Below are 27,292 nucleotides of genomic sequence, written 5' to 3'. Positions count from 1 at the left end.
ACAGATTTAAGTTTCCTTGCATTAAAGTCCCCAGCCACTAGGAGTGCCACCTCTGAATGAGCATTTTCCTGTTTGCTTATGGCCATATACAGCACATTGTGTGCACTCTTAGTGCTAGCATCGGTTTCTGGAGGTAAATAGACAGCAACAAAAAATATAGATGAAAACTCTCTTGGATAATAGTGTGGTCTACAGCTTATCATGAGATACTCTACCTCAGGCGAGCAAAACCTTGAGACTTACTTAATATTAGATTTCGTGCACCAGCTTTTTACAAATATACACAGACCGTCACTCCTTGTCTTACTGGAGGTGGCTGTTCTTGCCAATGCAGCATAAACCCCGCCAGCTGTATGTTGTTCATGTTGTCATTCAGCCACAACGTGTGAAACATAAGATATTACAGTTAGTCTATTTTGTTATCCAATGATTGTACGTTGGCCAATAGGACTGATGGTAGAGGAAGATTACCCACTCGCCGTCGGATCCTAACAAGGCACCCGACCTACGTCCTGATATCGCCGTCTCTTTCTCATGCGAATCACAGGGATTTGGGGCTTGTCGGTGTCTGAAGTAAATAAATAAAAAAACACACACAATAGTACAATTGGTTAGGAGACCGCAAAATGGCAGCAATTCTCCTCCGGCACTATTATACATAGCCATCTCTGTGGTGTTCTTTAAAACTTATTTAAACATCTTTTAGCATCCTTTCAGCATGACTAATCATGCAAGTTCACTGCCATGGAATATGTTAAATGGGAAGTTTTTACTACTTACATTTACATTTACATTGATGTTAGATGGTTCGGTTTTCTGTTTAAAAAAAAAACTGAACCATGCATTACAGCTTCTCCTTTTAGGGTGAGGAGTCATCTAACATCAAGTTGTAAAAACCTAAACTTCCCCTTTAACATTCTATCATATTGAATAACAGTCTGTTTACATTTTTAATTATTCAGAACGTGGTCCAAAGTTTTACATTTACATAATTACAGTAATTGCTTAGAAGTCAAGAATGTGCTGATAATCATGAATTCAATATTTCCTATGCTTTTAGACGCAAATTAAATTCAGTTGTCATCAAAGGGCATCAAAGAAGTTGTGTACTGAGAGATATGAGTGTACACATACATTATTTAGAAGAACAGTATAAAGGGTGCTGGGGGGCACACAGACACAGATACAAAGACAGACAGACAGACACACACTTTCTTTTCTGTCTTTCCTTCACTTTTTCTCACAGACTTTCACTTCGTCACTACCCCCCCTCTCACTGAGGAGTCGATCAATGCGATTACAACCTATACTCACCCTCTCAAAAAGGCAGCTGAAAGTTATCACTATGCTTTCAACAATTCAAAAGCACAACCAAAGTCCAATGGAAAAAAACGCTGTCTGATTTTTGGTATAGTTGTCACCCAAATGTCTTTCAATGCGTTTTCAACCATTTAAAAACACAGCAAAGTTCAAATGGGAATATGTCAGATAACAGATTGTTATCACTGTGCTTCATCTAGCAAAACCAAATGACCTAGAATGCAGTTGAGATTACATTAAAAAGACATTGTGCAAGTGATCAATGCCGTTCGAGATGTTGAGCGGATTGTTACAGCAGTTGTGAAGATTTCCACAAAACTGTGACCTATGCATGCCATGCTATCTTGAACATGCACACTTTATATGATTACATAAGACATTTTTAGTTACAGTAACCTCAAAAGGTGGCCATGAATGTGTTACGCATTTTAAGGTTTAATATTACATTTGTGTTTAAGATAGCCTTTAAACTGTAGGCTATTTACTGTATTACAAAAGTTATATTGAATTGTGTTTGGTTGACAATGCAACCAAATCTCCTATACAGTCGTGGCCAAAAGTTTTGAGAATGACACAAATATTAATTTCCACAAAGTTTGTTGCTTCAGTGTCTTTAGATATTTTTGTCAGATGTTACTATGGAATACTGAAGTATAATAACAAGCATTTCTTAAGTGTCATAGACTTATATTGACAGTAACATTAAGTTGATGCAAAGAGTCAATATTTGCCTCTCTGTTCTTGGCCAGATGCAGTTTTTCTTCTTTGCAGCACCTGACCATATGGCTGGACAATAATCAAGACCAAATAAAACTAGAGCCTGCAGGACTTGCTTTGTGGAGTGTGGTGTCAAAAAAAATCTGAGCTCTCTTTATCAGAGATCTCTTTATCTCGACAGACCTCTCCTCATCGTTACAACCATTGAATCAATAGGTTTTGACCATGACAGTTTTCAATCCAAGGTAACACCAAATCATTTAGTCTCATGAACTTGATCAACAGCCACATTATTAATTATCAGATTCAGAGGAGTTCTAGAACTTTGTACCAAATACAATGCTCTTAGTTTTAGAGAAGTTCAGGACTAGTTTATTACTGGCCACCCATTCTAAAACTGGCTGCAACTCTTTATTTAGCAATGATTTCAAGAGCTGTGGTTGCTGACACGTATAGGGTTGCACCATCAACAAACAAAGACACACAGGCTTTGTTTAATGCCAGTGGCAGGTCATTAGTAAACATAAAAAAATAGTAGAGGTCAGGCCTCCCGGGTGGCGCAGTGGTCAAGGGCGCTGTACTGCAGCACCAGCTGTGCCATCAGAGACTCTGGGTTCGCGCCCAGGCTCTGGGGGGCAACGCACATTTGGCCTAGCATCATCCAGATTTGATTTATTTTACATTTGTTTGGTTACTACATGATTCCATATATGTTATGTCATAGTTTTGACGTCTTCACTATTATTCTACAATGTAGAACAATGTAACTAATACAAGTAGAGCCCGATCAAGATGTGATTTTTGGTTCTGATACCAATTTTAGATTGGGAATATTCGCTGATAACTGATATATATGCCAATATTTGTATTATTCTAGCTGGAATGAAAAAACTGCATTTTCTGTATGGATTGCACTTAAAACAGCCCTACAAAGTTACTCAGAAAGCTTTCTTAAGAAAGATGAGGAAAAAACATTAATGTCAGCCCCAGATAAAATTTAGGAGCACCAGAAAGACAACATTTTTTTAATGGAAAAACTTACTCTAGTGAAGGGAGGATAAACTGCACTGATTCCAGGAAAATAAATGGTCCCAGGCTCTGAAGACTGAGCCACCTCATGCTAGCCTGTTGGAAAACAATGACATAGGACACATTTTCAATGTATTGATATTGAGCAATGTTTTCATTGATTTTAGGGCTGTAGCCACAAAAATTCTGGTAGTTTTCACTTGTAAGGAAAAACATCAATCACAGAATTCGCCGCTGTCACAGCGCTGCCTCTCATTCCAAGTGTTGACTCAGTGAACGGTCCTTACTATCTGGGTTAAGTAAGGGTTGTGGTTAGCATAGGGGTTAAAGTTAAAAATGTAGCTATGAAGCGCTACTTTGTAAACTGCCATGATTATTTAGTGTCTCTGAAAACATTTGAATGACAAGAGCTTGAGGAATAGGTTACACTTTGCAAAAATCTAAAATAACACACTAGATTCACTAAAGGGCTGTAAAGTTAACTTTACCACCGAACACCCTACCATGACACTTCATGTAACAGTAGCCTACTGTATATGGCCAATGCACATGTTTTGCCCTGGTGTAGTTGCATTGGTTTATAGTGTCCACTCTTGCTGTAGCGCACCTAGGCAAGATAGGCTAAAAGCCATGTATTGAGTGCCCTCTTCAGGACAAATAATCAGTGGTGTACTGATGCTTGGAGAAGTGGGTATACTCTAATTTTGCCAACAAAAAATCAAAAAGGCCTGCGCCTGGCAATGAAAAGGTGCCCGGTGGTGAAAACTTTGATGAGAAACGGTGACATACACTCTGAATGACCTAAATCAGATAAATTATTCTGTCAGCTGAGACAGAAATTCACAGTTTTCATATTTCTTTTTACAGGTTTACTTCTTTGACTGAAAAACAACACAATTGTATGTTCTAAGTCATAACAGTGCTTAAACCTGATCAGCAGACCACTTTTGAGATCTTGGACAAATCTAAGAAATGTAGATTTTTTTAGTGTAGCACACTTTAATTCAAGTGTGCAGGCACCTAGAACTGTTGTAATATAGGTGTTTCTGTAGCACATGAGATGGAGTTTGCAAAATAAATGGCCACTGGATTGATGCAAATAATCATGATATCATTTTAACAGGTAGGCATCTTTAAATCCCCCTCTCTGTTAGAGAGTTTTCCTACAAATTGCACTTTAGAACATTCATGATCATGAGTGGGCCTATTGCAATGTGTAGATTGCTGCAACTAAAATGTGAAGAAATAGTTTATCAATATTTTAAGCTAAACATTCTGATTCTGACAGCAACCTTATTAATTGATATGGCAGATACAGTGCTTTCGAAAGTTCTCGACTTTTCCCACATTTTGTTATGTTACTGCCTTATTCTAAAACTGATTAACTATAAAGGTTTCCTCAGCAATTTACACATAATAACCCAAAATGGCAGAGCAAAAACCAGTTAAGAAATGTTTGCAAATGTAGAATTTATTTTCAACAAAAAGACCTTATTTACGTAAGTATTCAGACCCTTTACTATAAGACTCGAAATTGAGCTCAGGTACATCCTGTTTCCATTGATCATCCTTGAGATGTTTCTACAACTTGATTGGAGTACACCTGTGGTAAATTCAATTGATTAGACATGTTTTGGAAAGACACACACCTGTCTATATAAGGTACCACAGTTGACAGTGCATGTCAGAGCAAAAACCAAGCCATGAGGTCGAAGGAATTGTCCGTAGAGCGCCGAGACAGGATTGTGTCGAGACACAGATCTGAGGAAGGGTACCAAAAAATGTCTGCAGCATTGAAGGTCCCCAAGAACACAGTGGCTTCCATCATTCTTAAATGGAAGAAGTTTGGAACCACCAAGACCCTTCCTAAAGCTGGCCGTCCGGCCAAACTGAGCAGTCGGGGAGAAGGGCCTTGGTCAGGGAGGTGACCAAGAACCTGATCGTCACTCTGACAGAGCTCTAGAGTTCCTCTGTGGAGATGGGAGAACCTTCCAGGAAATCAACCATCTCTGCAGCACTCCACTAATCAGGCTTTTATGGTAGATTGGTATCATGACTGTCCACGAGATTCAAATAGGTCAGATCAGGTTTGCAATGAATAACTTCAATCAGACCCCCTTTCACCCATAGAGGGAGAAGGAGAGAACTAGTGGGAATTAACAAATCAAGTCCTCTTGTAAATCAAGGGAGAAGATCCAGTCATGCACTCTCCAAATTCACTGAAGGAATGTGCTTTGTCTCAACAGACCTTTTTCCCTCTGAATCTCTAACATGTTCAAAAGCAAATACTGGAACAATATTTCTAATGAGGAATGTGGGGAATGGTCAAAGGTGAACACTATCTATAGAACACTAATGTCATTTTGTGATGTCATTAAAAATGTTGTAAAGGAAATACTGTAACTTGGAAAGTCCAGCCATTTCTGGACCTGTGACCAGTGGGCCGGAGAACTACAAAGATTACAAGCGTGCCACGAAAAGGCCCAACCCCCTTTCCAAGGTTGCCCTGTTCACCAAGAGATCCCCGGTGAACCCAGGTATTTCACGAAAATACATGAAGTTTTGTGTTTTTAAAATTTTTGTTCAGTGTATAAAACGCTCTTAGGCCTCACTCACCCCTATCTGAGATACCCACTGCAACCTTCATCCTCCACATACAGCACCCGTTCTGCCAGTCACATTCAATTGCTGTGAGCGATGCTGTCTGTCCCAGGATCCTGCCAGGTTCTGCATAGGGGGAGAGACACGAAAGCCCAGCTAACTAGTTAACTAGCTAGTCTCAAATGGAGGCCGCTATTGAACATTTCCAGCATTGCAGGAGCTGTGTTTACTTTGCTTTGCTCTGGGACAATGTGGACCGAGCTGACTTTCAATGTAGCAACTGCTTGCTTGCGGAGAATTACAGGAGCGAAGTAGCTACTCTTAGCAAGCATGTAGCAAACCTATACTAGCTACTGGGGAACCCACGCATGCCTACTTTTTCATTTTCTTCCACCTCAGTAGCCTCTCTGGTTTGGTGGAAGTTTTGCAGCCGTATCGGGTATCCACATCCGACTGGCCGTTGCTCGACAGGGTTCCATCCCCAAAGGGGTCTCCACCTTCCCTGGAGAACGGAGCTGCTCTCGACCCAACCAACCAGCCATAGAAGTGCATCACTCGCCGTGGAAGTCAAAGAAATTGCATCCTCTGGCAACGTGGGTCTCCATGGTTTAGATCCTCGGAGCTCCCACCCTCATCAGACCGTGAGGCTGCCTGAGAGACTGGCCCATTCAACATCACCAGCTGTCATCATAGGCAGCTCTATGGTGAGAAACATCTCGGTTCCCAAGGCAAAAATCATGTGCTACCCAGGAGCATGAGTACAGGACATAACAAGCCTGCTTCCGACTGTTCTACCACAGATGCCGGGAGCTGACACTGTCGTAGTCCATGTGGGGTCAAACGACATCAGGAGGGCTAGCTCAGAACTGATTTTTGTATTAAAAGACTCAATAATTTCAGGTCCAGTACCATCGTTAGGCCGCAGGTGTGATAGATTCAGCAGACTGCTGGCATTACACATCTGGCTAAAAGACTACTGTAGCTCTGCTGGAGTCACTTTATAGACAACTTTGACACCTTCTGGAAACAGAAGATACCCTACAGGAATGACGCAGTCCATCCAAATCATCTTGGCTCCCGGACTCTGTCCACGCTTTTCAAGGCTGCATTGAAACAATGAATGGTCAATGATCCAAGATCAGATCAGTTAATCCCTACCATTGTGACAATGGGTCGTCATAATGCTGCATCAAATGTACATTATCCATTGGCAAACACAATGTAAGTAATTTAATGTATGTACCCTTAATTGCACCGAATACTTCTGTTTATCCTACAGCTATTGTATGCAGTAATCATGAGACTATGAATCAGAGTTACACTGTTAGCACTGAGGTGGTGTGCCCTAGTAGGAAGAACACTTTGTGCAGCTCACCCTGCACTATCAGCTCCAATGTAAATAACATGAGTAAGTCTACCTCTGATAAGCTTCCCAGTAAAGCCTTAAAAACAATCAAGCAACCCAGAAAAGTGCTAAAATAGCTCATATTATCTTCTTCGATATAGGGGGCGCTCTTTTAATTTTTGGATGAAGAACGTTCCCGTTTTAAACAAGATATTTTGTCACGAAAAGATGCTCGACTATGCATATAATTGACAGCTTTGGAAAGAAAACACTCTGACGTTATAGTCTGTGAGTGCCACAGAACTGATGTTACAGAAAAACCCCAGATAGAAATGCAATCAGGAAGTGCCGCATTTTTTGAAACCGCCTCATGGCAATGACTCCTTATATGGCTGTGGAGGAGCTAGGAGTCAGCTTACCTTTTCCACGTTTCCCCCAAGGTGTCTGCAGCATTGTGACGTATTTGTAGGCATATCATTGGAAGATTGACCATAAGAGACTACATTTACCAGGAGCGTAATCATAGCCTCAAGCTCATTAGCATAAAGCAACGTTAACTATTCATGAAAATCGCAAATGAAATGAAAGAAATATATTCACTCACAAGCTTAGCCTTTTGTTAACAACACTGTCATCTCAGATTTTCAAAATATGCTTTTCAACCATAGCTACACAAGCATTTGTGTAAGAGTATTGATAGCTAGCATAGCATTAAGCCTAGCATTCAGCAGGCAACATTTTCACAAAAACAAGAAAAGCATTCAGATAAAATCATTTACATTTGAAGAACTTTGGATGTTTTCAATGAGGAGACTCTCAGATAGCAAATGTTCAGTTTTTCCAAAAATATTATTTGTGTAGGAGAAATCGCTCCGTTTTGTTCATCACGTTTGGCTAAGAAAAAAAAACGAAAATTCAGTCATTACAACGCCGACCTTTTTTCCAAATTAACTCCATAACATCGACAGAAACATGGCAAACGTTGTTTAGAATCAATCCTCAAGGTGTTTTTCACATATCTATTCTATGATAAATCATTCGTGGCAGTTGACTTTCTCCTCTGAAGCAAATGGTAAAATGCACGCAGCTGGAGCTTACGCAATAATTTCGACGGAGGACACCAAGCGGGCACCTGGTAAATGTAGTCTCTTATGGACAATCTTCCAATGATATGCCTACAAATACGTCACAATTCTGCAGACACCTTGGGGAAACGACAGAAAGTGAATTCTCAATCCTGGCGCATTCACAGCCATATAAGGAGACATTGGAACACAGCGCCCTCAAAATCTGGGCCATTTCCTGTTTGAAATTTCATCTTGGTTTCACAGATAATATCTTTGCAGTTTTGGAAACGTCAGAGTGTTTTCTTTCCAAAGCTGTCAATTATATGCATAGTCGAGCATCTTTTCGTGACAAAATATCTTGTTTAAAACGGGAACGTTTTTTTATCCAAAAATTAAAAGAGCGCCCCCTATATCGAAGAATTTAAAGCAGTATCCAAATCCATAGGATGTACAGTAGTGATCACAATATAATAGGTATATCAAGGAAAACCAAAGTTCCAAAGGCTGGGCATATTATAGTGTATAAGCCGTCATACAATAAGTTTTGTTGTGATTCATACGTTGATGATGTAAAGAATATTTGCTGGTCTGTGGTGTGTAATGAGGAGCAACCAGAAGCTGCACTTCTGACACATTTATGAAATTGATTATTCCAGTTACTAATAAGCACACACCCACTAAGAAAATGACTGTAAATTGACAACAGACTTTCAGCACGCTTATAGGGAAGGGCACTCAACAAGCACAGCACTTAGCCCCCACAATAATTTTATCATCAATTTCTCTCAGCCAATCATCAGTCATTTGTGTGTCTTGTTAGACTACAGTGCAGCATTTGACATTATCAATCATAGGCTGCTGCTGGAAAAACATATGTGTTATGGCTTTTACACCCCCTGCTATAATGTGAATAAAGAGTTACTTGTCTAACAGAACACAGAGGGTGTTCTTTAATGGAAGCCTCTCAAACATAATCCAGGTAGAATCAGGAATTCCCCACGGTAGCTGTTTAGTCCCCTCGCCTTTTAAATTTTTTACTGACAACATGCCACTGACTTTGAGTAAAGCCAGAGTGTCTATGTATGCGGATGACTCAACACTATATAGGTCAGCTACTACAGCGACTGAAACGACTGCAACACTTAACATAGAGCTTCAGTTAGGAGAGTTGTATGGCATTGAAGCTCGTCTGGAGGTTAGTTAACACAGTGTCCAAGGAGGGGCCAGAAGTATACAGAATGGTGTCATCTGCGTAGAGGTGGATCAGAGAATCACCAGCAGCAAGAGCAACGGTTTGCAACTGCACATGGGGACAAAGATGATACTTTTTGTAGAAATGTCCTCTGGTCTGATGAAACAAAAAATTGAACTGTTTGGCCATAATGACCATTGTTATGTTTGTAGGAAAAGGGGGGAAAGCCCTGACCTCAATCCCATAGAAAATTTGTGGGCAGAACTGAAAAAGTGTGTGCGAGCGAGGAGGCCTACAAACCTGACTCTGTTACACCAGCTCGGTCAAGAGGAATGGGCCAAAATTCACCCAACTTATTGTGGAAGGCTACCCGAAACATTTGACCCAAGTTAAACAATTTTAAGGCAATGCTACCAAATACTAATTGAGTGTATGTAAACTTCTGACCCACTGGTAATGTGATGAACGAAATAAAAGCTGAAATAAATCATTTTCTCTACAATTATTCTGACATTTCACATTCTTAAAATAAAGTGGTGATCCTAACTAACCAAAGACAGGGACTCTTTACTCTGATTAAATGTCAGGAATTGTGAAAAACTGAGTTGAAATGTATTTGGCTAAGGTGTATGTTAACTTCCGACTTCAACTGTATGTGGTAGTGATGGAGTAGGGGCCTGAGGGCACACAGTGTGTTGTGAAATCTGTGAATGTATTGTAATGTTTCTAAAATTGTATAAACTGCCTAAATTTTGCTGGACCCCAGGAAGAGGAGCCTTGGCAGCAGCTAATGGGGATCCATAATAAATACAAATACAAATACATTTATGAGCTGAAATAAAAGATCCCAAAAATGTTCCGTACGCACAAAAAGCATATTACTCTCAAATGTTGTGCACAAATTTGTTTACATGCCTCTTAGTGAGCATTTCTCCTTTGCCAAGATAATCCTTTCCACCTGGCAGGTGTGGCATATCAAGAAGCTGATTTAACAGCAGGATCATTATACCTTGTGTTGGGAACAATAAAAGGCCACTAAAAGATACATTTTTGTCACACAACACAATGGCACAGATGTCTCAAGTTTTGAGGGAGCGTGGAATTGGCATGCTGACTGCAGGAATGTCCACCAGAGCTGTTCATTTCTCTACCATAAGCTGCCTCCAACATCGTTTTAGAGAATTTGTCAGTACGCCCAACCAGCCTCACAACCGCAGACAACGTTTATGGCATTGTGTTGGCAAGCGGTTTTCCGATGCCAACGTTGTGAACAGAGTGCCCCATGATGTCGGTGGGGTTATGGTATGGGCAGGCATAAGCTACGGACAACGAACAGAATTGCATTTTATCGATGGCAATTTGAATGCACAGAGATACCGTGACACGATTCTGAGGCCCATTGCTGTGCTATTCATCTGCCACCATCAACTCAAGTTTCAACATGATAATGCACGGCCCCATGTCACAAGGATCTGTACACAATTCATGGAAGATGAAAATGTCCCAGTTCTTCCATGGCCTGCATACTCACCAGACATGTCACCCATTGAGCATGTTGCAAATGATAGTCACACCAGATACTGGATGGTTTTCTGATCCACTCTCCTGCCTTAATTTTTTTAAGGTATCTGTGACCAACAGATGCATATGTGTATTTCCAGTCATGTGAAATCCATAGATTCGGCCAGGCCTAATTTATTTATTTCAATTGACTTGAATGAACTGTAACTCAGTACAATGTTTTAAATTGTTGCATGTTCCATTTATATTTTTGTTCAGTGTAAATAAGCATCAACCAGTGTGTCTTGCACCCGTTATACAGAGATTGCCAGTTTACAAAGAAGTACATGGTGCAGTGATGTGTCCTATAAGGAGCATTGGTAGTAAATGATAATGATAAAGAAATGCTATGCTATACTTGGTTGGCATGTAGGTTTCTTACTTATGGGTGGCACAAATTGGGATATGGGGGAGGGGAATGGGAAGGGTACAGTGGGGCAAAAAAGTATTTAATCAGGCATCAATTGTGCAAGTTCTCCCACTTAAAAAGATGAGAGAGGCCTGTAATTTTCATCATAGGTACACTTCAACTATGACATACAAAATGAGAAAATAATCCAGAAAATCACACTGTAGGATTTTTTTATATTTTTTATGTGTGAATTTTACCCCTTTTTCTCCCCAATTTCATGGCATCCAATTGTTTAGTAGCTACTATCTTGTATCATTGCTACAACTCCTGTATGGGCTCAGGAGAGACAAAGGTTGAAAGTCATGCGTCCTCCGATACACAACCCAACCAAGCCGCACTGCTTCTTAACACAGCGGCATCCAATCCGGAAGCCATCCGCACCAATGTGTCGGAGGAAACACTGTGCACCTGGCAACCTTGGTTAGCGCGCACTGCACCCAGCCCGCCGCAGGAGTCGCTGGTGCCAATGAGACAAGGATTTCTCTACCGGCCAAACCCTCCCTAACCCGGGCGACACTAGGCCAATTATACATCGCCCCACAGACCTCCAGGTCACAGCCGGTTAAGACAGAGCCTGGGCGAGAACCCAGCGTCTCTGGTGGCGCAGCTGGTGCTGCAGTACAGCGCCCTTAACCACTGCGCCACCCAGGAGTCCACATTGTAGGATTTTTAATGAATTTATTTGCAAATTATGGTGGAAAATAAGTATTTGGTCACCTACAAACAAGCAAGATTTCTGGCTCTCACAGACCTGTAACTTCTTCTTTAAGAGGCTCCTCTGTCCTCCACTTGTTACCTGTATTAATGGCACCTGTTTGAACTTGTTATCAGTATAAAAGACACCTGTCCACAACCCCAAACAGTCACACTCCAAACTCCACTATGGCCAAGACCAAAGAGCTGTCAAAGGACACCAGAAACAAAATTGTAGACCTGCACCAGGCTGGGAAGACTGAATCTGCAATAGGTAAGCAGCTTGGTTTGAAGAAATCAACTGTGGGAGCAATTATTAGGAAATGGAAGACATACAAGACTACTGATAATCTCCCTCAATCTGGGGCTCCACGTAAGATCTCACCCCGTGGTGTCAAAATGATCATAAGAACGGTGAGCAAAAATCCCAGAACCACACGGGGGGACCTAGTGAATGACCTGCAGAGAGCTGGGACCAAAGTAACAAAGCCTACCATCAGTAACACACTACGCCGTCAGGGACTCAAATCCTGCAGTGTCAGACGTGTCCCCCTGCTTAAGCCAGTACATGTCCAGGCCCGTCTGAAGTTTGCTAGAGAGCATTTGGATGATCCAGAAGAAGATTGGTAGAATGTCATATGGTCAGATGAAACCAAAATATAACTTTTTGGTAAAAACTCAACTCATCGTGTTTGGAGGACAAAGAAAGCTGAGTTGCATCCAAAGAACACCATACCTACTGTGAAGCATGGGGTGGAAACATCATGCTTTGGGGCTGTTTTTCTGCAAAGGGACCAGGACAACTGATCCGTGTAAAGGAAAGAATGAATGGGGCCATGTATCGTGAGATTTTGAGTGAAAACCTCCTTCCATCAGCAAGGGCATTGAAGATGAAAAGTGGCTGGGTCTTTCAACATGACAACGATCCCAAACACACCTCCCGGGCATCGAAGGAGTGGCTTCGTAAGAAGCATTTCAAGGTCATGGAGTGGCCTAGCCAGTCTCCAGATCTCAGCCCATAAAAAATCTTTGGAGGGAGTTGAAAGTCTGTGTTGCCCAGCAACAGCCCTAAAACATCACTGCTCGAGAGGAGATCTGCATGGAGGAATGGGCCAAAATACCAGCAACAGTGTGTGAAAACCTTGTGACAACTTACAAAAAACGTTTGACCTCTGTCATTGCCAACAAAGGGTATATAATAAAGTATTGAGATAAACTTTTGTTATTGACCAAATACTTATTTTCCACCATAATTTGCAAATAAATTCATTAAAAATTCTACAATGTGATTTTCTGGATTTTTTTTCTTCTCATTTTGTCTGTAATAGTTGAAGTGTACCTATGATGACAATTACAGGCCTCTCTCATCTTTTTAAGTGGGAGAACTTGCACAATTGGTGACTGACTAAATACTTTTTTGCCCCACTATATATGCAAAGTAAATACTGTGTTATTACCATAGTTTTAAAAAACTGTAGTGTTTTTCGGACATTACTGTAGTATTTACTGTATTCTACAGTATACTACAACATTCTATAGTAAGTACTACGGTACACATGCTCAAGGGATACTACAGTTTGTTATAGTATTCTACAGTATACTACAGTTAACTACATAATTCTATAGTAAGCACTGTAGTATTCTATAGTAAACTAGTATTTTTTCATGTGGGTGGTCATAGAGTTTAATTTAAATTACAAATATTCATTTAGGCAATCACTTGGTGAAGACTATAGGACAAAAATCAATTGAATGCAACAACCATGTCTCTGTCACTAACAAACATGCTGCTGGCTACTCTCAAATTAACTTGAAAGGCCACCTGGGAAATATTCAAATAAGGCTTTACACCCTGTTAAAACAACACCCAAAAACCTTTTTAGAGGTACATTTTTTTGCCACCTAAAAGTAACAAATGGTTTTGTCACACTGGTGGTACCCTAAAAAGGTATGTTTTTGTACCTGTCCCCTAAGGTACACTATTGGCTCTTTTAAGGTACGAACCGCAAGAGTACAATTAAGTACCTATAACTAAAGGTACAAAGGGCATACCTTACAGGGTACCACTACAGTGACAAGTGTTTGTACCCCTTTAATAATAATAAACATTTATGGATAAACCTTTATTTCTGAGTGTATGTACTGTATCCAGTTTGTAATGAAAATGTGTAGGCAATGTTTATCCAATTAATTGGCTTGACAGTCAAGAGTTGGAGAAACGCTACTATGTGTAGAGCAGACGAGGATTGAAACGTTGAGGTCATGTTGTACTGTACACTTTCCTGTCATCCTTTGCCATACCTTTAAGCATTGTTCGTCATTGGAGCGCCATCCAAACCACAATCCATGAGGTCACCCACAGAAATGGCTCTAGTCTAATACTAACAGCAGCTTCTACAAGGATGTTGGGTTACTTCCCAAACGGCACCCTATTCCCTATATAGTGCACTACGTTTGACCATGCCCAAGGCTCTGGTCAAAAGTAAGACGCTACGTTGGGACTAGGGTGCCATTTGGGACTCATACTTAGCGTCTGTAGAGCAGTGCTGCTTATTGGCAGAAGAGGCCATATCCCTCACCACAGCTGGGGGTGCTTAGCATAGAACAAATGTAGTCTTAGGCTTGCTCCGGTAACACTCTTATATTTCCCCCATAAAATTGTATCATTCCTGGATTATATATTCCATGTTCAGAAAACGTTTTACCAGAGACTTCCTCGGACTGTGAATGTTAATAAATGTGAATAGTAGGATACGCAGAAAGCAGTACTGCGTTTGGGCTGTGTTTATTGAGCATGGCAGTGGGTTAAGTGCTGAAATCATCTGTCGGAGACTCAGCCACCATAACCACGCAACCATATGAGTCCCAAATGTAGTTTTATAATGAGTACTGGATAGTTAGGTCTGGCTACCGAGTCATTCCACCTCAAAAAGCACAAGACGATTTCGACACCCACCATCTTAGATTGTTCCGAAATGGAACAATTTCTGTAGATGGAAAGAGATAAGCATTCCAGCAACATTTTGTTGAAAGATAATTAGAACTAAGAAATTATGCCAATTGATGCACCCAAACTGGCTATTTCAATTTGTTGGATTCATGTAACGTTCAATAAATATAGTATCCAACTTGGACCAAGCGTCTTCTTAACACTGATTTTAATAAATGGTCAAAAGCCACTCACAGACCCCCCAAAACCAAGTATCAGTTCTCTATGTTTGACAAGTATTATGAAGCTATGGCAGAGTGTATTGTTTATTTGTATTTATTATGGATCCACATACTCTTTCTGAGGTCCAGCAAAATTATGGAAAATATACCATTCAAAAAACATTTGTAACGTAGACAGTTGGTTTAATAATAACATGGAGTTACAAAACAAGAGATGCACCTGGACATGAAAACTGAACCAATACTGCCTGAAGACTGATGCTAGGGATTGCTAGATAAAGGGGAAGTAATCAAGGTGGTGATGAGGCACAGGTGAGCGTAATGATGGGTTGCCAAGACCGGTGGTTAGTAAACCGGTGACGTCGAGCGCCGGAGCAGGAGTAGACGTGACAGTAACCCCCCCCATGCACGACTCCAGCTGGTCCGGATGGCGAGGGTGGAAATCTTGGATGATGTTGGGATCTAGAATATCATCCACCGGAACCCAACACTGCTCCTCTGGACCATACCCTCCCAGTCCACGGGAGCCTCACTGCAGTGGTGGTCCACCTGATCCTTCTGGCGGCGCGCTGTGCAGTGATGAAGGGAAGGCGTTCCTAGTGCTTGGGTCCCACGTTGAAGGTGAGTGGTGCTTTGACATGAGTAATTGTGGTGGATCCCAATGGTCGCATATCCAGAGCTTGGACAGGAAAAGGAGAGGAGAGCGGGTATGAAGTTAAGTTCAGGGAGGAGGCGAGGACCTGAGTGATGAAGATCCCAGCGGCACCGGAGTCCACTAGAGCTTTAGAGACAGATGGGACAGCCAGTGAAATTGAAGCCAGAAAGGGTTTGGAGGAAAGTGATGGAATACTCACGCCTACCCTGGGAGATGGAAGGTCACAGGGCCACCCCTCTGTTCTAGTGGACCCTGGGTTAGGGCGCACCAGGCACCGCTGAAGCTGGTGTTCCTCCTGGCCGCAATAGGAACAGAGTCCCAGCTGTCTCCTGTGAGAAGGAGAGGTGCGTGGCCCCCAACTCCATGGGTTCAAGCTCTGCCTCAGGACAGCCAAAGGAGTGGCGAGGTGGATACCAGTACTCCCCCCAAAAAAAAAAGTTGCTCACCTCCCTCTCTGCCCTCTAGGGATGGTTGGGTTCCTTTCATAGGAACCCAACTCATCCTCTCCTCTCTCCCAGACGGCCGTAGCCCACTCCAACGCCTGTCCAGTCAGCAGGGAAATGCCCGTGGCAACCTTGGACCTCTCGGGGGTGGGGGCTCCCGTCTGATAGGTGAAATAAAGGGTGCACTGGAGTAGAAAGCCACGGAATTTCGATAGTGTACTGTCATACTTTTCGGAAGGGAAAGTCGGGCATCGCTGACCTGGGCGGACGGCTGGGTAGGCTGGGGGACTGGCTCACTGTGACAACCAGTGGTAGGAGGCCCTCCGTCAGAGGTATGGAGAACTTTGCTGGTGGTGTCCAGGTGTGCCTCATGATGGGGCGCAGGTGTGCATAATGAGGGTTGCCAGGTGTGTGTCATAATGGGTTGCCAGAGCCGAGTACATTTTCGTTGTAACAATAGCCTTTGTTCATTATGAAAATAAATTGTGTGGTAATCGTCACAATTCAAGCCAGTCCTCCATGAAAGCAATTCAGTTTGTCCTGATAATGTATACTGGCCATTGCGGTGGGCTTGGTGTGGGGTTTGGGGTGGTTCGTGGGTAGCTTTTGACCATTTATTTGGATTGTTAAGAAGAGCTTTGGTCCAAATCTGATGTTGGGTACTATATTTATTGAATATTATATGAATCCCATGAATTAAAATGGCCAATTTGGGTTCAGTAAATTAGCTTAATGTCTCAGAGTTAATACTGTCTTTCAACATAAATAACGTTGCAGGAATGATTATATTATCGGTTTCTAAATACAGAAACCCATTTTAGAAGAATCTGAGATTGTGGGTGTCATGGCTTGCTGAAATGAAACGACCCGACTGTTGTTTGTTCTAAGTAGGGGCTATTAGCACTACATGGTCCAATGAAATAGACCGTTTTTGCACTGTGAGATAATAATGAACTGAGATATGCATTTCTGGGCCTATTAATATGCACAAATACAGGATAAGCGACAACGCCTACTCCACACACAGTCCCCTAACGTACTCCCCGTTCACCCATGGTTACGTAAACTCTATCACTCTATCACCAAGTTTGATTTCATTTTACAGTAATAATTGTCTGCATGATGAGTGTACTTTGGATATGGCATTGAATTCATTTAGAGATGCCCACGATAGCATGACATTTAGCAGCCAGCCTGCCCGCCCGTCCGTGTGTTATTCCTGCCCGTTCTTATTCAATATGTATGACTGGGCATCTGACCTTGGTTTCGGAAGAGAACATAAATCATTTAATCTTCAAATGAAAAGAAAATCTGATAGCAATTACAGGGAGAGTGTTAATTACATATTCACTTTCATCCCTGATCAGACAGTCTAGCCTCAATGCTGCTGGTTCCCTCTTGTTGGATAAAATGTTTGAAACGATATCAAGTGTCCTGCGCAATAAATGTTGAAAGTCTAGAGGCATTTTTGTTATATTTACTGTCCATTTTTCGTCTGGATAAATTGTGGGTAATAGTGCAGAAAACAAAGCTAGTCAGAAAAACATTTCCCTTATGCTTGCTCACTTACAGTGCCTTTTCACTGACAAAGAGCAATACTCACATACAACAATTCAAAGTGGTTTACTTTGGGACTGTTCACTGTGTAACTACACTATTTAGTTTATAACATATTTATAAGCGTTTGCTCACCCATTTACCATTGCTTTGTTAGAGCAGCAGGACACACACACACACACACACACACACACACACACACACACACACACACACACACACACACACACACACACACACACACACACACACACACACACACACACACACACACACACACACACACACACACACACACACACACACACACACACACTCTCTCTCTTTCTACAGATGTCTCGCTATACAGCCCTACTAGAGCAGGGCATCCGTACCTGTGTTGAATGCTGTTCGAATTTCTGCAGTCAGGGGGTGAAAAGAAATGTCCCCCTCCTCTTGTATTGGCTTGTTGTCTTGGTGTATGAAAGAGATTTACATTGAGATGGTAACGTACACTGCCATGTTCTATCACGGAGCATCAAAGCGGGACAGCTGAGGGAGGAAGGAGCAGCCGTCTCGGGGGTACTGATGCTCGCTCACAGACCGGGATATGGATCAGCAGCACAGGAGTATATGGAATTAAGTACACAATTGCCCACTTTACTAGAGGAAGCCAGAAACACACAGGAACATTTAAAACAAACATGGGCTTGGAAAGAAATAAACAAGATAAAATGTGTAGCCTTGTGAAAAACACCAGGTGAAAATTGTATAGGTTTCTAGAGGTGATGTGAGGCTGCATGTGAAATTGTGTTTGTATGTGTGTGAGAGAGAGACAGAGAGACAGAGAGACAGAGAGAGAGAGAGACAGAGAGACATAGACAGAGAGAGAGAGAGAGAGAGAGAGAGAGAGAGAGAGAGAGAGAGAGAGAGACAGACAGACAGACAGACAGACAGACAGACAGACAGACAGACAGAGACAGACAGAGAGAGAGACAGAGAGAGAGAGAGACAGAGAGAGAGAGAGACAGAGAGAGAGAGAGAGAGACAGAGAGAGAGACAGAGAGAGAGAGAGAGGCAGAGAGAGAGACAGAGAGAGAGAGAGAGAGAGGCAGAGAGAGAGACAGAGAGAGAGAGACAGAGAGAGAGAGAGAGAGAGAGAGAGAGAGAGAGAGAGTGACAGAGAGAGAGAGAGAGAGAGAGAGAGAGAGAGAGAGAGAGAGAGAGAGAGAGAGAGAGAGAAAGAAACAGGACAATGTGGACCAGAGTAAGGAGACAATGAGGATTTGAAATGGTCTATGAAGCTATTTCATGTGATGACTCTTGGTCACTTATTAAAAACCAGAAAGCCAAACAATCAAAGTCCATATACATGAGCAGGTGACTTAGATGTACTATCTGTTTGTATGTACTTTATTAACAAAGGCTGTATGAACAACCTGTGATATAATAGTGTTTTGTACCAAAGTCAATCGAGTTGCTGTTATCTGTCTTTAATGTGCAATGATGTCCTTAGACTATGTCCATTGGCTGTACGTAAGTTCCTGATTGTGACAGCGTTTAAGCAGGATACAGGTCCCATTCCAAGAAACACAACCATTCCATTTAACACACGGCATGGGCCAACTAACAAACCGGGCTGTTTAATGTTTTATTGCAGATGTCAAGTCAGGTCATGAGGTTTGTCACATGCATATCAGACAGTGAGTGTTTTTTTTCTCTCCCAGGGCTCGATAATTGGAGAAGAAATAGGCTACTGTAAAACATTTTCCAAAAATCCAGACTTGTCAAATGTTTACTGTGTTAAAGAAAATATCTTACTATTTCAGATTTTCTGTTCAAGTTGTTACTGTACTTGGATGCCAAGCCGTAGTTACTCATTGAAAGTCATTATTACCGTATCTAGTATTCAAAAGACCCCACAGTCAGTTACTGTAAGCAGTTAGAGCAACAATCCAGAAGCCGAAATGCAATTCAGTCACTATTTTGGCATTGAAAACGAGAGGAGAACCAAGGAAACATATAATTTGCAATGTTAGAAGGAAGGAATGAGAGGGAAGCGAAGGCCTTGTGTTCGGGGTTGAAAACCTTTGTTCAGAGGTTGGTTCTGGGGGGACAGCACTAAGTGGAGGAGACATGTTGTGGTGGTATTTCAATGGTGAGGAGCCCTGAGGACAGACTGCCAAGGGAAGGAGAAGTCTACACAAGGCCGCACTGAAAATGTGTTATAGTTCCTCGCTGTCAAAATTGGCTTTGTTTTTGGAATTTTCGATGCTGATTCTTAGCAACCTGGGAATGTGGCAAAAGGGGGTTACTGTGATGTGTATACGATGTGTCAATCTCATGCTATTAAGCCACCCCTTACACTCTCCCCAAACCGGACGCGTCGCATGCGCGAGCATTGCAAAATAAATGTACACATACAGTTGAAGTCGGGAGTTTACATAAACCTTAGCCAACTACATTGAAACTCAGTGTTTCACAATTCCTGACATTTAATCCTAGTAAATATTCCCTGTCTTAGGTCAGTTAGGATCACCACTTTATTTGAATTATGTGAAACGTCATTATAATAGTAGAGAGTGATTTATTTCATCTTTAATTTATTTCATCACATTCCCAGTGGGTCAGACGTTTACATACACTCAATAACTATTTGGTAGCATTGCCTTTAAATTGTTTAACTTGGATCAAACGTTTCGGGTAGCCTTCCACAAACTTCCCACAATAAGTTGGGTGAATTTTGGCCCATTCCTCCTGACAGAGCTGGTGTAACTGAGTCAGGTTTGTAGGCCTCCTTGCTCGCACACGCCTTTTCAGTTCTGCCCACAAATTTTCTACAGGATTGAGGTCAGGGCTTTGTGGTGGCCACTCCAATACCTTGACTTTGTTGTCCTTAAGCCATTTTGCGACAACTTTGGAAGTATGTTTGGGGTCATCGTCCAGTGTATGTAAACTTCCGACTTCAACTGTACATGTTATTCAATCATTGTGCGTGTGACAATGAGCATCTGCGTTGCCAGGTGCTAAAATAGGAGTTGCTTCTAAACTCAGCAAAAAAAGAAACGTCCCCTCACTGTCAACTGCATTTATTTTCAGCAAATTTAACATGTGTAAATATTTGTATGAACATAACAAGACTCAACAACTGAGACATAAACTGAACAAGTTCCAGAGACATGGAATAATGTATCCCTGAACAAAGGGGGAGGGGGGGTCAAAATCAAAAGTAACAGTCAGTATCTGGTGTGGCCACCAGCTACATTAAGTACTGCAGTGCATCTCCTCCTCATCGACTGCACCAGATTTGCAAGTTCTTGCTGTGAGATGTTACCCCACTCTTCCACCAAGGCACCTGCAAGTCCCCAGACATTTCACCCTCCGATCCAACAGGTCCCAGACGTGCTCAATGGTATTGAGATCTGGGCTCTTCGCTGGTCATGGCAGAACACTGATGTTCAGATTCACATTTAACGTCGAAGGAGTGAGCGTTAAACCGAGGCCTGTAAATGAGTCAATGGTCAGCTAAGAAAAACCAGGAGCACGGAAAATGATGCTGGTTGACTTGACAAGACGAACTGGCAACAGACAAACTGGGAACACCGCAATAATTACCCAGGGACTAATGGGGAAAACGGGTGACACCTGGAGGTGGGTGGAGACAGTCACAAATACAGGTGAAACAGATCAGGGCGTGACAACCACATGGCCACTGATTCGCTGCTACTGTTATTGTGACTATAATAGTAGCAGTGTAGAATGCCCAAAGTCACTACTGTAGCAGTCTTAGTATTAATAGTTCATGTAGTAGCAGTAGCTGTAGGACTGAAGCAGTAGAAGTTGTAGAAGTTTGGTACGAGGAGAAACAATAACAACTGAGGGTGTTTGACTTGAGAGCTGAGGATGTCCTAATATGGATCGTGTATATTTGATCTGCACAAACAGATCCATAAAAACACAACTCACAAATATGTGAGAAAACTCACAAATGCAACGCAAGTCACAAACGCGATTCAATTCACAAATATGGAAAGGTCACAAAGGTCATCTGTGGAGTCACAAATGTTGTCACATTCACAAAAACATATGACCACTGTAAAGTAGTTTGCATGATAAGAAATGTTTATTAATCAGAAAAAACCTGTCTTGAATTTATTTGCTCATCAGCATTTTTATTTGTTTGTGAAACTGTATGGCCATGTGATTTTTATTTACAAATTGCATTCTATGGGTTATATTTGCATTTTATAGTTACATTTTAATAGAAACCTGTGTCCATAGTCATTGCTAACGTAGCTCTAGTGTTTTGACATCTGGCTCGAAATGCTGTTTCCAAAACAGTTTTGAATGGTCGAAACAGCATTTCGAGGCGGATGTCAAAACACTAGCGCTACAGTTTCAAGTGGGAATGTCGAGCGTAACATCCTTAGAAAGTAGTCTTCTGCCATTAGCCTAAATATTGGGGGGTATTTCCCCCTAAATAAGTTATTAGAGCGTTTATGACCAGTCTCAAACCTGAGACTAATTAGTGCACATTTCACCATTGGTTTGACAGCCAATTAAAATATGTATATTTATTTAGTACTACTTGGGTCCATGGTGGTATGGTCGCCATATTTGGACCCATAGGGATTTTAATTGCTAATATACACTTAAACATCAACACTGCATTAATATGAACATTTCTGTGGTCACAGTGTTTGGTCAGGGTCAGTAGAGGGTAAAACGTAGCTAAAAAAATGGACAGCAAACTCTTTAATTGTTGTGTTGATGTTTTTATCTCTTTAAAAGTTTTGTTTTGAAAGGGTGACTGAAGAAAATCACTGCAAGTTCCTTTTGAAAAATACTTTACATAGCAATGGCAGTATATGTGTGTTCTTGAAACATTAACACTGTTATGCCTCGCTCCTCTAATTGAAATGACTGGACTTCCGTAAAAAAGTGTACCTTCATTTCTTAACAGTTTGATAATGTACTGGAAATGAAAAACAAAGGGAATGATGGACACCACTCAGCAGACAAAACATTTAGGAAACTTTTACAGTGGAACTTACTTTACCATCAAAGAACTCTTGGAGAATAAAAGGAGGAACTAATTGATTTAAAAACAAACGGCCATGCGTTTTGGCTTGGTATAGGCCTTTGTCAGGGTGTAAAGGTTTGAATGCCCACATGGGGGCTCTATAAATCACCTTTGAGCCATCAAACTCAACTCTGGACCTCGAAGCCAGTTCCACTGCGTTTTTTCATTGTTGAAAAAATATATATATTTTGTTGCAATATTTGAGCAGTATCCCAATTTCAAACTCTCCAAAAAAGTGTTTAAAAATCTAAAAACTGGCAATAATGGGTATTGACTGGAAAATTATGTTATGTAGTTTCTTGCAATAGCCCTCTGTGACTTTGAAGAATTTTTCTCTGAAAACTGTAATTCCTAAAAGACAGTGGTGGGCTGTCACCATCATCAGAATATATATATTTTTTTAAATATATTTTCCCACAAATATGTATTAAATTATTCCCCAGAGTAAGAGTTACACTCTTCATTTCATAGCATTCCTCTTGGTTGCACTGCTTCCAGCCCCAGGTTAAGATTTGGAGGGCTGGTCTTTATGTTAGATATTTTATCCAATCATATTCAGCCATCATGCCAGGGGTCTAAAATCTGCCCTCAGGCCTTCAGAATCAACAGTGCGGGCGCTTGTAGCTTAAAGTGAATTGAAATTCAACTTTAGTGTCAACCAATCAGCTTTAGAGTTGGCTATTGTTACGCATTTTACATTGCTGGCTGGCTCCAGTGTTACACAGGAGCCTCAGCTAGCAGGCATAGTGCCTGCACGTCTTTTGATTGGATTACCAATATTGAGAGGCAGGTTCTATAAGGGCAGGTCTCAGAACTAGGAAACTGAAATTGATCAACGAATGAATTCGCATACTACTAAACTGTTGTTTTTTTTCAACCCACAATGGCGGAAGGAGAAGATATCGATTTGGTCGAGGATATAATTATAACGGCATTCTCAAGACAAACTTTTCAAGAAAAGTTAGACATTGTCAGGAGAGGTAGACGCCGACGCTACAAAGCCGACGCTACAAAGACAGGCTCCGAGAAGCACTGCAAACTGTACTGCTGGGAATGCCTATTATTTGCAAGTGATCGATTTGGTGTTTGTAGCCACACTGGCTTTGCAAACCTGAGTTGTCTAACCAAGGCAGCAACGAGACACCAAAGTACGGCTGGGCACTTACAAACAATGGTGCTTTTGAAAACTTTTGGGGACACCCGAGTGGATCTACAGCTCAACGAACAAGCGCGCAGGGCAACGAAGCTGCACAATGAAAAGGTATTGTACTCTTCCCCTGCAATTCTCTGAATAAAAATGTCAATTTCAAGGTGACGCGACGCCTGGTTATACTGCGTTTCTGTCTAAATGTATAGTGTCTAGAGCCATGGCATCATAATGATGGTAATAAGAGGTGGATTAATTCGGGTGGGACTGTGTAGGACTTCACTGAAGGCCCAGGCCCCAGAACCACGGCACGTTACTGCTAAAAGATGTGTCTGGAGATTTGGTCAGCATATTTGTCAAAAATCCTAAAATAATCAAGAATGAGCAGGGTCAACTATACCATACGGACCCCTTATTCATGTCCTCATTACATGTACTGCAGCAAGACCACTCATGATCTGTAAGGTTCTCTACTTTTGATTCAAACAAACAATATTGGAATCACCATGCTCACAACCATTAACCGTCAACTCCATCTGCCTGATAGATTAACATAGAATATGCATTTAGGTTCAAATATGTTACATTTAATTAGGTTTTAGAGTCATAAAGCAACTGAGGACAAACTAAATTGCTATTGTGTATACCACTTGAATTAAGAAAAATGCCATTTCTGTCATCTCCGTAAAAACATCAACTCCGTCCGATTGCGGTCTATCAACTCCGTCAGAGTGCTGAAAGATCTAATGCATCTTGGGGATTTTCAAATCAATCATTTCCATATTTTACAATTGTTTGTATTCAACTTACATTTGAGTAAAAAATATGTCTGTTTTGAGTATCTGTTGTCAACTCATCTCAATATTCTTTTGTCAATGTTCTGAAGAAAGAAAACTAAACACTCTTCAACATATACCTAAACAATTGAACTATTTGCTGTGCTCGAACTAATGGATCATGTTTGCTTCATAAATGTTATTTTATGTTCTACATCTAGGAAAACATGCCAAAATGCTAACAACATTTTCCCTGGAGCATTTAGTAGTGTTACAAAACAAAACAAAAATAAGTTTGGAGATGAGTATTACATATCTGAATAATCAAATGTTGAATAAGACAACTTGATGGACGATAATTGTAAAATGTAAATGCCTTATGGTGTCTGATGGAGTTGACCTAAATCCAGTTAGTTGCATTTTATGATAAAATAGAGGTTGTCACTTTACACGGTGTGACAGCTGATACTTTGGTCTCTCAAAATGTGACAAATATTGTTAATATTTAGACAAATACTTGTCCATCTTTCAAGAATCCCTGAGCTCTAAAACAGCAACATTTTCTCTGTAAAATATCATGAGTTTTGCATCAAAGAGCCATGTGAGAGGTGCTTAAGCACACAGCCAGGAAATGGTTTAGGAGTGTGATAGGAACCTTTTAAAATTGGTAGGAACTTATATCTGTTCCAGAGCTTGTAATGGAATACAACAAGAAAATTGGTTGGGACTTGAAATTGAGCTCAGGTGCATCCTGTTTCCATTGATCATCCTTGAAATGTTTCTACAACTTGATTGGAGTCCACCTGTGGTAAATTCAATTGATTGGACATGATTTGGAAAGGCACACACCTGTCTATATCAGGTCTCACAGTTGACAGTGCATGTCAGAGCAAAAGACATGATGTCGAAGGAATTGTCTGAAGAGCTCTGAGTCAAGATTGTGTCAAGGCATAGATCTGGGGAAAGGTACCAAAAAATGTCTGCAGCATTGAAGGTTCCCAAGAACACAGTGGCCTCCATCATTCTTAAATGGAACATGTTTGGGAACACCAAGACTCTTCCTAGAGCTGGCCGCTCGGCCAAACTGAGCAATCGGGGGAGAAGGACCATGGTCAGGGAGGTGACCAAAAACCTGATGGTCACTCTGACAGAGCTCCAGAGTTCCTCTGTGGAGATGGGATAACCTTCCAGAAGGACAACCATCTCCTGCAGCACTCCACCAATCAGGCCTTAATGGTAGTGGCCAGACTGAAGCCACTCTTCAGTAGAAGGTACATGACAGCCCGCTTGGAGTTTTCCAAAAGGCACACAAAGGACTCAGACCATGAGAAACAAGATTCTCTGGTCTGATGAAACCAATATTGAACTGTTTGGCTTGAATGCCAAGTGTCACACCACAGAAACCTGGTAACATCCCTACGGTGAAGCATGGTGGTGGCAGCATCATGCTGTGGGGATGTTTTTCTGCGGCAGGAACTGGGAGACTAGTCAGGATCGAGAGAAAGGTGAACGAAAGCGAAGTACAGAGAGATCATTGATGAAAACCTGCACCAGAGCGCTCAGGACCACAGACTAGGGTGAAGGTTCACCTTCCAATAGCACAATGACCCTTAGCACAGAGCCAAGATAACACAGAAGTGGCTTTGGGACAAGTCTCTGAATGTCCTTGAGTAGCCCAGCCAGAGCCCCGGACTTAAACCCGATCGAACATCTCTGGAAAGACCTGAAAATAGCTGTGCAGCGACGCTCCCCATCCAACCTGACAGAGTTTGAGAGGATCTGCGGAGAAGAATGGGAGAAACTCACCAAATACAGGTGTGCCAATCTGGTAGCGTCATACCCAAGAAGATTTGAGGCTGTAATCGCTGCCAAAGGTGCTTCAACAAAGTACTGAGTAAAGGGTCTGAATACTTATGTAAATGTTATATTTCTGTTATTTATTTCTTATAGATTTGCAAACATTTCAAAAAAACTGTTTGGGCTTATTCATTATGGGATAATGTTATGTAGATTGATGAGGGGAAAAACAATTCAATACATTTTAGAATAAGACTAACATAACGAATGTGTAAAAAGATGAGGGGTCTGAATACTTTCCGAATGCACTGTATATCTACAGTGACAGGAAGAGGGGAGCCAAGAGTGTGCATCAGGGTGTGGGGGATGATTTGAAAGCAGGTGAAGTTTAAAGGGTGCAAGAGAGGGTGTGTGGCGTGCATCCGGAGTAGATGCAGGGCAAAAATTGGGAGATGTGTAGAAACCTCCTTTGGGTGCTCTGCAGAATGGAGCCGTGCTTCCAGAAGTTCCATGACATGTTGTAGGCTAAATGGAAACACTAAAGTGACCATGTGAAATATGCATTTGTCATACAAATATTGTATTGTCTCTGATCAGTTGTGTTTTGTATCTTCATCTGATTCTATCTAATACTTGTTGCATTCACTGAATTGTTGTCAAAATAGGCTAATATTTCTACATTTTGTGTCAGGCATGGTCCTTACTAAATCTTATTGAGAAAGGTTACCTACATTTGTCTCTGAATAGT

The 27,292-nt window shown here is 41.5% G+C and overlaps 1 protein-coding gene across 1 annotated transcript in view; it reads right to left on the bottom strand.

Annotated features, from left to right (window-relative positions):
- Positions 1 to 5,780, bottom strand: part of zgc:113516 (uncharacterized protein LOC541449 homolog) — a 47,177-nt gene extending 41,397 nt beyond the window's left edge. Inside the window, exons 1-3 of the mRNA XM_064930398.1 lie at positions 5,683 to 5,780; positions 3,080 to 3,162; positions 472 to 568 (exon numbers count right to left, since the gene is read on the bottom strand). Coding sequence (XP_064786470.1) covers positions 472 to 568; positions 3,080 to 3,156 — 174 coding nt within the window. The 5' untranslated portion in view covers positions 3,157 to 3,162; positions 5,683 to 5,780. The remainder of the gene's footprint in view (positions 1 to 471; positions 569 to 3,079; positions 3,163 to 5,682) is intronic.
- Between the last annotated feature and the right edge of the window lie 21,512 nt (positions 5,781 to 27,292).

Source organism: Oncorhynchus masou, chromosome 22 (genome assembly GCF_036934945.1).
Source record: "Oncorhynchus masou masou isolate Uvic2021 chromosome 22, UVic_Omas_1.1, whole genome shotgun sequence".
NCBI classification, from domain to species: Eukaryota; Metazoa; Chordata; class Actinopteri; order Salmoniformes; family Salmonidae; genus Oncorhynchus; species Oncorhynchus masou.
The sequence above is the reverse complement of the archived record's forward strand: the minus strand, read 5'-3'. Positions and strand labels throughout refer to the sequence as shown.